Genomic DNA, 12,798 nt, shown 5'->3' with positions numbered 1-12,798 from the left:
CATTACAGTCATTCCATTCCTTCCATTTATACATCATTACATTCCATTTAATGGAATACTTAGATCATGAAGTGTTGTGCTGTTGATTTTGTAAATAAAGGAGGTGAGACAGTAATTAAAAAAAGCTTTATCTAGATAAGCAATAATGTTTATTTTATATGATTGAAAAATTAAAAATATATATATGATTAAAAAACCTGCAGTGACAAAGTCTATGAAGCTATTGCTTTTACTGTGACAAAATCTTAATTTTCATTGGAAATAGCCAGAGGTACACATTATGGTTTTGTGTACTTGCTCTGGGTGTACTACATAAGAGTCTTGCTTTAAATTTTTTGCCGTGTAAAGCTTGTAATGCTTTATTCTGATTGTATTAATAATCTTCTTTTTTTTTTTTTTTTTTTTTGCGTTAAGAGCAGTTGAGGAATTAATTCATCATGTTGCTTTTCATTCCACTAAGGTCTGACTTTGCACAGTTACGGAGCCAGAGTTTACTCCAATGGCATTCTGAAAAAGTGAAAGCAGTATGTTTCAAGCAAAATGTGCTTGAAGCCTTTTTCAGATGCTCAAGGGTGGTTGAGGCAATGCTTGTGTCATTGATCTCCTCCCTACATGTGGATGGCTTGCTGTGTTGCAAGTTCTTGAAGAGTAGCCTGTGGTTCCCCTCTTCCCTAGTCCCACATGGGCTGGAAAAGGGGGTGAGCTGTGACCTGAAGTCAGCTCTCTTGGCAGCATTGACTGTATTTGAAAATGCATTCACAAATTTCAGTCCAGCTGGGTTGTGACATTTTTTCCACCAAGTAGCTACTTAACCCACTTGACTTTATTATTATTACCATCATAATTATTTATATTTAAATATTGTTTTAATCTCTATATTGAAAAATCCCACGGCATCTGTGTCTCTACAGTTTTGTGCCTTTTCTTCCTCCAAACTTTTCTGAAACCTCGTTCCCCTGAGGTCATATTTTCAGCTGACAGACTTAGAGCTACTGTCTTATGGGTGTTTTTTTACGCTTTTATACTTTTCAGGCTTTATTTGTATTGCAGACTGTCATGTTCTTTAAATGCCTTGAACTTTCATCTCTGCTACGTAGATGTTATTTTTAACTGAAGTAACTGTCTAAAGCAGTCCACATACTAACAGGGATTGATAAATAGCTTTGATGGATCTGGGCCCTTGAAAGAGTGCTACACAGGCTGCCAGCAGCACTATTAAATAGAGCCATGAGGCAGTGTTGTCGAAAGGGAGTCTTGAAATGAGACTGAATTCTGATCTGCTCCTGTAGCTAAAGAGTGAACAGTCAGATCCCTTGACATAAGCACTTACACTGATATATTTTTCTTTAGTTATCTCCCTACACTCCTACACAAATAAGGTTTTTGAATCTCTATAAAGTTTATAATGACGCTTCTGTTTTTCTTCTAAGTTTAGCTAATTGGAGTTGGCAGATGTTATCTTCTGTCTTCCAGAATACTTGAAGCCAGCTTCTTCACAAAATAACGATTTATAAACAATCATTTAGGATTGTTTATCCATATGCCAAACATTAAAACACATGTATTATTTACAAGCTGTTATGTCTTTCCCAGGTTAATATCTTATTCTCCATCGTCTTTCACATACTGTTACTATTTAACCTGCTTTCTGAACTACTATACAAGTCCACGTTTTCAGGGTTGTTAAGAGTATGTGCTGTTCTCTTAATGCTGCTATTCCCATTTTTTATGTCGTTTTGGATGTAGTCTTTGTTTTGCTCCCTACAAGTGTTTATGTTTAAATATGGTTTGCATATGCAGTGTCTAGACAATCTAAAGCCTGGGTTTCTTTATACTGATGAATTCAGGATGAAGCTCAGTAGCAGCTGAAATTTCAGTGGCAACCACTTTATTTATTGGAAGAAATACTCATGCATTGTAAAGTAATGAAGTTCACTCCTCTACGGAGGGAAAGGTTGAAAAAAATAAAAATATGTGAACGGCTTCATTTCTTTAATCAGCCCAAATAGTACTTACTAGGCCACAGAGGTCTTGGGAGGAGCATTGCTACGAAAAGGACCCTAGAACACTAAGATGTAATTAAAAGTTTGGGAACATTTTGTCTGATGACAGGAGACCATACTGAACAGTTACAATGGGAAATATTATTATCTCAGGGTGAAAAAAAGTGTAAACTATTCTTTTGTGGGGATTTAGGTAGTCTTAGTTTCCAGTACAACGTTTATGTAAAGGAATTTTAACAGAGGAACCAGGGAAGTAGCTTGCCTCTTTCTTGCAAAGTGCAGGAGTTTGGGAAAGTGCAGGCTCAGAAAGAAACTGAAGCTGCTCCCTGAGACTTTATTATTTTTATTATTATTATTATGATTAAGCTTGTTGATTTAGGCAGCATGGGAAAGTGAAGCCACCTCTATAATAATTCTATATACAGTTCATAATTCAAATAACAGTTATGAACATGAAGGGTTGTGAGAAAAGTTTGAACTTTTTTCATTAAAAAATGTTTGGCATTTTCTGAGACGTGTTAGAATACCTCCTGTTATTATAAGCAGAGGGAAGAAAGGATTGTTTTGTTACTCTGACACATTTCCCTGAACTATGCTTTAATAGAAAATAGACAAATACATTGCTGGTGGAACATTATTTCCTTGAAGCATAACAAAAGATAGCCTGTTTAATTCTGTTTACTTTGTTCTAATAGCTCAGAGTTCTAGTAAAATAAAACAAAGCCAAATTAGATGATGCCGAATGACCTCCGCATAATATACTACAGTATGGTGAACTCAGTGAGTGTCCCCAAACCCTTTTGTGAGTGGATCCCAATATCCTGGCATCACTTTTTTGGGCTGTGGGCTTACTGGTGTTGTGACAAATAAGGGAGCACAGTTACTTCTTTGCATAACTTTTCCTGGACTTTAGCTTCATGTATTTTCTGTGTATTCGAAATGGGCACGAGTAGAGGTGATCCCTTTGGCTGGAGTGGCAGGAACCAGTGCTGAACTGCAGTCTAACTGGGGCCAGAAGAAGTAAAGGTGGGTCTTGGTGCCTGTGTGCAACTTGTTGAATGTGTAGCATGTTTGAACATGTTTTCCAAAACATGTGTGTAGATCTACGTTGTGCCTCTTTATTTGTTCATCTGCAGAAGCAGCCCATCCTGAAGTACCGAGTCAAACCCATGGACAAAACTTATGGTTATTAATGCCATACACATAGGGACAATACTGTATTATTTCCGCACTGAAATACATAGAGCTTATCAATAAATTAATCCCACTTAAACTGTGTAGCTTCCAGCCTACAGTGTTTTGTGGGAAGAAATTGCTGCCACTCTCTTTTCCCGATTCCTCACATGGCTGTGCTGTGACAGCCAAAACATAACTATCGTGTCTGCTGGCTGGCTGCCTCAACACTTCGTGTCACCCTTATAGTAACTGTCTGCAGCTGGTGCTGTTTCTGGCTATAGCAAGGTCTCATGGAAAAGAAAAAATACGTGGCACTGCCTTTCAGTGGTTGCAGGTAGCGTTGCCAGCAAGTTCAGTGGCTGAATGCTCTCATGGTGGGCAGCGCTGCAACCTGGCAGCATAGCTTCTTGCAGAGGAAACCTTAAAGGAAAAAAGTACTTTAACTGAAGAAATGAAGGATGAGGGCAACAGATCCAGATAGAAGAAGAAGAGATTCCTATCGCTTTCCATATTCTTGCAGAATAAGGGCACTGTGTCCTTAAAATCAGCAGCATCCTCTCTGTCAGGACAATGTGTCCAGAAACGTGTTACTAACATAGAGAAGAATGGAGAGAAAGGGGGAAGGAGGGGAACAAAATGCTTTTGACACGACTCTGTTTACACTTCACCCCTATTTTGCATTGTTGTTTGAATGTGATCCTGCCTGGACAGATTTCTGAAACAGGCTCTGAATACTTATTCAAAGATCCTTACAAATATCCTGACAAAGTTCCTCCTGGAGCTGCCGTCCAGCATTTGTTTTCCTCCACTGTGGAATTTACTCCGTGGAGACCTTTCTCCCTGCTTTGCAAGAAAGAGGTCACTTAACCACACTGGGCTGGACTCGGGTGCTTTAGAAAATCCATCCAAAATCTCGCTTCATTTAACACTGGGCTATGAGGTCCATGTAAAGCGGAGGGCGGGGAGAAGCAAAAGGGTGATGTCTCGGGTAGCTTTCCTCCCGTGCTCTTCATTTTCTTTATCATGCTCATTGTCTCCACATTGGCTCTTTCTGAGGCTAGCAATTTTGAAAAATTCTGTTTGATGCTTCATATAACCAGTTTACACAACATTTTATAAAACTTCTTATTATACAGCACATCAGGGAGGAAACATCAGCATTTATTTTGCATTGCTTCTTTACAGCATTTCAGTTAGTGCTCTCTGTTTCAGGTACCTGAGTTGCAAATAGAAATGCTTGCGTACTGTAAACTCTATAGCTTCTTAAAAGTGCTTTAAATATTAACTCTTGGACCCCTGCAGACTCTAGCTTCCTCTGAGCTGGGGCAATTGATCTGTTGGCTGGCATTACTGCTAAGAAATGGGGACAGACATCGGCCAGCTTGCTGCATTCGGGCTGAGCCTGGGGCAGGGGGAAGGAAACAGGAGTGCCAGGGACAGATAATTCCCAATTCTAGGGGAAAATACATAAAATGAAAGTTAAACAGTTAAAATTATGATCCTCGTGGGTCCCTTCCAACTTGGGATATTCTATGATGCTATGAAATGTTTAACCACAAATGGTTGTTTATACAGTGCATACTCCTTTATGCAATGCGTATGTATTTTTCTTGAAGAACATCACAATTTTTATCCTGCTTAGTTAGCTGTGTGAGGTTGTTGTTTCTGTTTCAGTATAATTAAGATTAGGAAGGTTAATTGCAATGTATCTTACACTGTCTTTTGTTCCAAAGAATAGAGTTTGACTGTATATTTTTTACATTGTATATCAGGGAGGTGAAGACAGTTAAATATGAAATTAAATATAAAAATATAAATATATATTACACAATAGTATTTCAATATTATATAAATAACCCAGTATGTATTTATTATATAAACACATAACTGTAGGTATATTAATTAATTAATATATTTTTTAAGTTCCGACCTTTGGTTTCTTGACTATACTTTTAAACACTGCAGGAAATTTTTTTGCTTGACTTGCAATACTCACAGTCCTATCTGACCAGCGTTTCCCTCAATTACTAGTTTTATTTAGACCCACATGTACCCAATATTACAAATATGCCAAGATGAATGGAGATATTGTACTAGACTTAGATTTAAATTCTTTTTTGTACTTTTCTCTTAATTTTTACTTTATAATTTTCATCTTGAAATAGGTGGATGAAATGCTTTAGAAGAATGTTAGAAGACAACTCCTTATGCTTATTATTGCAAAGTTTATTTAAAAGAAGGCATCCTTGGCATTTACTTGTTCATTTTTGCTTTCTCCATGGTTTTTGAAGAGATTGACTTCAGTGGGGAATTTTTTCTGCCATCTCACATGAGAAATGTAGATAAGAAGGGAAATTAAATTAAGTCTAAGTGGATTTGGCTATATATCTGCATGTCAAGTGAAATAGATGAAGACTAAGGGGCTGAAGAGTAGGATAAGACACTATGTTGATTTTTTTTCTATAATAGAAAATGAAATTAGAATTAAATTATTTTTTTTTCCTGACAGTTTGCTTTAAACTCTTAGGTATTAATGGAACTAAAGGGCAATTTAGAAACAGTCTTCTAAGTAAAAATTCGGTATGGTCAGCACTATAGGGAGTACTTTGTACTTTCCAAACAAAGAGATTTTCATTAGATTATTTCCCACTTGTATTTATGTCAATGAGGAGAATCTAATGAAATAGGCAGACTGTTCTCAAAGTACATCACTGAATGCTCCTGAGGTATTCTATATAATAATAATATATGACATTTCAGTTTTCATTCATGGATTACAACTTTGACCTATTTGTACCTATAAATGTTAGGACTGCGTAAGCATTAGTGATCACTGTTATAAAATGGATGTGTTTTGTGGTCTGGGATAATTCATGAATACATTTGAACATATCTAGTACTTGGGGAGCTTTAAAATCAAACTTACTAATTTGCAGAAATAATTCCTGCAGGTTATGAATATTTGAGCAGTTACGTTTTCTCTCAGTTACATTTTCTCTGACTCTACTAAATGCAGATATTTAATTCACTCGTTCCTACAAAACTGAGCACTTACTGAACTGAATCCATGTATGCTGGAAATGTGTTTGCATAGAGTTATTTTATTATTTAATTTATTTACACTGAAATATTTAATTGCTTGTTTATATGAAAAGTATTACTTTCTTTACAGAGGACTTTTTATTACTATCCATGACCGGGGACACATCGCTACAATGCTCAAGTCCTGGCCAGAAAATGTCATCAAGGTAACTTCAGTTTAGTTTGTTTGACAAAGCTGACACCATTTTGCACCTGAGTTGACTTGGTTAAGATATTTTGATGATCTTTTTCTAGTGAAATATATTATTCAGATTAGATGGCATATTATCAGTTAGATTTCAATTGTTTCTCAGCTTTTTTTTTTTTTAATAAATAGAAACAATGATGTTACAGCTATAGTTTGAAGCTTTTCCATCCTTACTTGTTTACCTATTCGTATCCTTTATTGTATTATTGATTAATTGGCCAATTACACTGAAAGTTATACGTTTTAAAAAAAAAAAAAATCTGAATTCTTTTTCTGCATTTCACAGAATCACCAAATGGTTGAGGTTAGTAGGGACCTTTTGAGATCATCTGCTCCAACTTCCCTGCTCAAGAAGGGACACCTGGAGATGGTTTCTCAGGGCTATGTCCAGTTTGGTTTTGAAGATCTCCAGTGGTGGAGACTCCACAGCCTCTCTGGGCAATCAGTTCCCATGTCTGGGTTAATCCAGCATAACTACTAAATTTTCAGCTAAAGTTGTTTGTCACAGAATGTGACAAGGGAATTACTACATTGTCAGATGTTTCCCGTACTGAGCTTGAAGCTGAATGTCTGGTTGCTGACTCATGTAAACCAGACGAGCACTCATAACATTCAGGGCTAAGAAATAATCATTGCTGTAAATAATGATTGTCATTATCAGTTCTATACATTTAGCTTCTTGTTTGCATAGTGTGAGTCTGGGCAGTCCTGAGTTTTTTATTTTGATGAGATTACAATCCCTTTCCTCTTTTGGTATCAAGAAGTCACTGGCGGTGTTGAAATTTTGGACAAGAGGGTTATGGACGTGGCGCTCTCCCTCCCAGCTCCCTGGCTGATCTGATCTTGGAGGGGTGGCACCACTGTCTTCATAAAAGCGGCTTGAAATTTGTGGGTCATGCTCAGAAAGAGATCCTTTACTGCATTCTTTTATTTCTTCCAGAGTGTAATTTATATTTTAGCCAACTTCATTTATTCAAGATTTGGAAGTTGTACATAGGGATATTCACAATTCTTTCTTTAAAAAAAATAATTCAATTGTAACCAGAAAATGTATGGAATTTTGATATATATATATATATATATAATTTTGTAATATCCAAAACTCCACCAAATTAGAAAAGAAAAATCATGCATTGTATTTACGATAGATGTCATTGTTGGCAGTAGGCATTGTAAAATTTTTTAACAGCTTCTGCTAGGCCTCAAGGTCTTTGCTGTAGTAGTTGTACTTCATTGCTCTTGCTACAACAACATTTTTGTAGTGCTACCTGCTTCATTGTGATTGAAATGCTAACACAAGGGTTTGACAATTTGTCTGCAGCTACAGCTGTGGCTTTTTATGCATTTTTAAAATTTTATCTTGTATAAAGCTGTTTAAGGTTATGGTTAGGTTGTCTCTAACTGTAGACTCGTGCTCATTATGAATACACAGGTTATGATGTTTCTGTTCTTTATTGTGAAAAGTCTTCCTTGTTAGTGCAGGCAATTTTGTGGGTTTCACTGAGTTCCTGTATTTCTATCAATGGAAAAACATGCTGCCTCATATGTATAAATACCACAGAGTGTATTATTTGCTTAAAGGAAAAAAAGAAACACTTTCAAAGGTTAAGAACCCTGTAGACAGCCCAGTGAAAGACCAGCAGGAGAAGCTGCTGGCCCTGTTTCTCCTGCAAACAGTTACAGCAGAACCCAGGAGTCCAGGGTTCATCTTTTTGTGGATAACTACCTTTCCTTTCCTATTGTGTTTTGATACTGTTGACAGAAAAAATGTAAGAGTCAATGCCAGTTCCCTTGTAATGTAATACTAAATACCTCTCTTGCGTATTCCTAAAAACTTTATAGTAAAGTTCTCCATTTACATTGAAGCAAGAGTCTAAAAAAGTGTAACAATCACACAGTGAAATACAAAAAAGCAATTCATGGCCTTTGTTGTACTATTGATTTATTTGTACCTGTTGCAATTTTAAAGTGAAAATTAAAAGACCATTGTAAGATGATAACAGAATACTTAGTATGCTCAGTACCGTATGAGAAAGAAGTGATGATTACAGTGCTTTTATTTTTTCCTCCAGGCTATTGTGGTGACAGATGGAGAACGTATTCTTGGTCTTGGAGACCTCGGCTGCTATGGCATGGGCATCCCAGTTGGTAAACTGGCACTTTATACTGCATGCGGAGGAGTGAAACCTCACGAGTGCCTACCAGTGATGTTGGATGTGGGAACAGAAAATGAGGTAAGTCCTTCCCTGAGGTGTAATACTAACAGTTTCAAGGGAACTGTATAAAAATTGAATTGTGAAAAGTTGGTTTTCCTTGTTATGATACAGTTTTCGATTATGTGGAACCTAAGAAGTCTTATGGAAAAAGTTTCATCCTAATGCACTGTGTAGATGTTTTGTAAGGCTCGAGTAGGTAAGGAAGATGTTGTCTGTAAAATCATACTGGGTACATTACAGAATCACAGAATCACAGAATTTTCTAGGTTGGAAGAGACCTCAAGGTCATCGAGTCCAACCTCCAACCTAACGCTAACAGCCCTCCACTAAACCATATCCCTAAGCTCTACATCTAAACGTCTTTTGAAGACTTCCAGGGATAGTGACTCCACCACTTCCCTGGGCAGCCTGTTCCAGTGCCTCACAACCCTTTCAGTGAAGAAGTTCTTCCTAACATCTAACCTAAAACTCCCCTGGCTCAACTTAAGCCCATTCCCCCTCGCTCTGGTGAGGCCGCACCTCGAGTACTGTGTTCAGTTTTGGGCCCCTCGCTACAAGAAGGACATGGAGGTGCTTGAGCGGGTGCAGAGAAGGGCGACGAAGCTGGTGAGGGGCCTGGAGAACAAGTCCTACGAGGAGCGGCTGAGGGAGCTGGGCTTGTTCAGCCTGGAGAAGAGGAGGCTCAGGGGTGACCTTATCGCTCTCTATAGGTACCTCAAGGGAGGCTGTAGCGAGGTGGGGGTTGGCCTGTTCTCCCACGTGCCTGTTGTAAATGTTAGAAAGTGGCATGGGAAATTAGATCTCGAGGGGGACGACAGAGTTAAAATTATGATGCAAGGCAGCATTCTGTCTCTACTTCTGCTGCAGAATTCTTCTGCAGTGATTTCCGATGTGAATTCATTTTGGGGGAACAGCTTGAAAGAATAGCCTGGTATATGTTAGGAGTGCACATCTATGTACTTCAGCTGTACGTTGACTTCAACTATAGAAAGCTCTATAATCCAGTGAATTTTCCTCAAATGAAGTCCCAGTGCTTCAAGTAAGTGGACTTTACCCTCTTTTACTTGGCTTCCAGTTTGTATGAAGTGGAGAGATTTAAAGGCAGCTAGTTGCTGAAAACTGGCTTTGTTATTTCCAGGCCTCCCAGGATTACTAGTTAATTACTTGGCCCCTGTTGTTTCTCTTTTTTGCTGAAAGAACATTTGAATTATTGACTCTGAATGATGTCAAATATCATCAGCTATATCATTATGCTTTAGCAGAAATTACAGTACAAATGATGCAAGCATTAAACTTTGTGCATGATAAATGCATCAGAGATTTATGAGTATTAAAGCTAAATAAAGCATCTCCATACCAGTGAATTCAGCTGGGATTTCTAGATTGTTGGGCTGGGTGTGTGCAACTTCAGCTTTATGCACACACCTCCACTCCTTCCCCACTGGGATAGTTTAGACAATGCATCATGAAAGCATTACTGAACTGGGGAATAGTCTGCTACTCTCTCTCTATCCCCCAAGAACCTTCTCCTGAAAGTGGACGGATTTATTTGTAAAATGCATCTGAACGCTGTAGCACATAGCTATACCAAATCACATACAAGTCTCATTAGCTATATTTTTTGTTTGAGCAGCTGGGCCAGTTATTTATTATTGAATGTTTCTAGGCAGTAAATTACATCAGCTACTTATGATACTGCATTTTGCTTTAATGCCTGAATTTCACCATCATTTTCAGTTTTTCATGGGGTATTATTTTCTTGAAATATATCAAACATACATGTATAATGTATACCTACAAATAGCAAAAAAAAAAAAAAAAAAAAAAAAAAAGTATACACATACCAGTACCTCCACTTTTATGTCACTCTTCTTGTGACCAAACAATGAGTTCAATCAAGGTGTCCAGAAGGGTGGCCAACCTGAAGCATTACAAGATGCATACAAATGGTGTGAGCTGGGGTTTGTTGGTGCTCTGGCATACTCACATTCTTATCAGGAGGATGTTTTTTGTTGTTGCTTTTGTTTTTTTCACTTGGATAGTTACTTTAGGGCCATATTGTGGACTGCTTCAATTTAGTTGTACAGTCTACTTAATCGTAGCAGCTTGGCATGTTTCAGTCCCCAGCCAGCACTGTGGTTAGCAGTGCAGGAAAGAACTGATTCTGCTGGCATGCTTTTCATTCCTGCCCAAGCATACATGAAGCTCAGATGTGCACCCACTGCTCAACAGTCTAAAAGCCCCAACAGAATTCTAAATTTACTGCTGCAAGAGACCTTAAACTTAACTTGAATGAAAGGGAGGCTGGGTAAAGAGTTGGTTTTTTGTTTGTTTGTTTTTTTCCTTACTGCAGTAGTAGTTACAAGAAATTATTATATTAGCTTACGACTCAGTACTATTTGTATTCATCTGGGTTTTTGCAGGGGTGAGGAGAAGCCAACAGCATGTGAGAAATGAAGGCTCTGAATCACAGCTGGGTTAGGGTCTGCTCTGGAGGCAGCACTACTGCTCTTTTGGGGTTGTGTTATATTGCACTTCAAAGAGTAGATCATTGTTTTTTTCCAGCTGGGATTGGGTGCTCAGATGTTTAAGCATTTATCTTAAAGGTTTAACTGGGAGTGAGACTCCTGAATTCTGCTGGAGGACTATGAGCAAGCTGGGCTCTGCTGTCATGCCTCCTGACTGAAGAGCCCTCATGGGCCTGCTCCTACTCCTCATTCAGTTGGCTCTTGGCTCTAGTTCCCTGGCTACTTCAGTCACAGTCAGTGATGCTGGGGCACCAGCACCCTTAATCTCTTCCCTCTCATACCCTGCCTCTGCCCCGGCAGCTCCTGTTCCCTCCCCACTGTCAGTGTTTGTGTCACCACTTCAGGGAACCAAAGTGACCAAAAAGTGATCACGTTTTGCTGGCTAACCTGGTTATATTAGTTCAAACTGCTGCCAATTCTTTATTTTAAAATCTAAATCTTTTGGAAAAATAACTGTATCTTTATGCTATATTCTCTTGCCCAAGCCAGAATTTTCTATAATGAGACACAATAGAAATCACTCTCATAACTTGAGCATATATAAATAATAATTATGCTGAACATGTTTTTTGAAACGTGCAGATGTTTTCCATTTAGATTAGCTCCTTCTCCCTTTCTGTGGGGGCCTCAGTGCTTTAAAATAAGTTTCAAAATATGTTTTTTTGGCAACTATAACCCTGTTTTGCACAACCTGCAAATTCTCCAGAAAGATTAAATCTTACTTTAAAGCAGATTGCAAGAAAAAATTCACAAATTCTTATCCTGTGTTGTTTTGTTGTGCATAGGACAAAAAACGGGAACTCTATGCAGCAACTCACTTAATTTCTGATAATTATTAAGTGCTTTACTACAGTTAGTTTTAGCAGAGGTATTTTAGCTATGGTATTACCATGCTACTCACAAAGGTAGGGATTAAGAAGATAAGCAAATTTGTATACAATTGCCCAAATAATAAGCGAGAGAAATGGAAACTACTTGCTTAATAGTAAAAATTGACCTAGTAGAAAGACTTGCTTGACTGAAGTAGTAAATTACTCTGTGTAATCAATGCAGGACTGAGCATCTAAAAGGAGTGGTGTTGACCACTGCCCCAAACAGTATGCCTGTTTTGTAAGTCATTGACAAATTGGAGGCAAACAGTTGCTGTTGGGACATTTTAATCCAAAACATTTTAAAACAGTATATGTAGTACTATTAGTTATTTACAAGAGACCATGAAAGTCTCCCTGAAAGTTGTGTCTTATGCAGTAGTCATTTGTTTGTAGGGTGTGAAGATGGTACTTCTCAGGTGGGATTGCAATCCAAATAAAACATACTCATGCTCAGTACTCAGTACTGAAAGCATTGCTGGGAGAGCTGAGGTGATGTGATTTCTGCATTCTGGGCATTCATCAAACATATTACAGAAGTATATGTTAATTGCCTTGCAATGGTTACAGAAACAGCTTGCAAAGAAAAACAAATGGATATCAAGGCACCAGCAAGTGCAACTCATTGGAGACCTATCTGAAATGTGTGTACTCACCTCTATAAGTGGGACGATTTCAGGGTGATGGAAATAATCAATTTGAATCAAGGGAAAACAT

The 12,798-nt window shown here is 38.0% G+C and overlaps 1 protein-coding gene across 1 annotated transcript in view; it reads left to right on the top strand.

The window, feature by feature from the left end:
* ME1 (malic enzyme 1) overlaps nt 1-12,798 on the top strand; it is a 174,680-nt gene that overhangs the window by 70,022 nt on the left and 91,860 nt on the right. Inside the window, exons 4-5 of the mRNA XM_084285261.1 lie at nt 6,352-6,427; nt 8,541-8,702. Of these exons, the coding sequence (XP_084141387.1) occupies nt 6,352-6,427; nt 8,541-8,702 (238 nt within the window). The remainder of the gene's footprint in view (nt 1-6,351; nt 6,428-8,540; nt 8,703-12,798) is intronic.

The sequence above is a fragment of the Netta rufina genome (assembly GCF_964035555.1).
Source record: "Netta rufina genome assembly, chromosome: 3".
Taxonomy (NCBI): Eukaryota; Metazoa; Chordata; class Aves; order Anseriformes; family Anatidae; genus Netta; species Netta rufina.
This window is presented reverse-complemented; position numbering and strand designations above follow the sequence as displayed.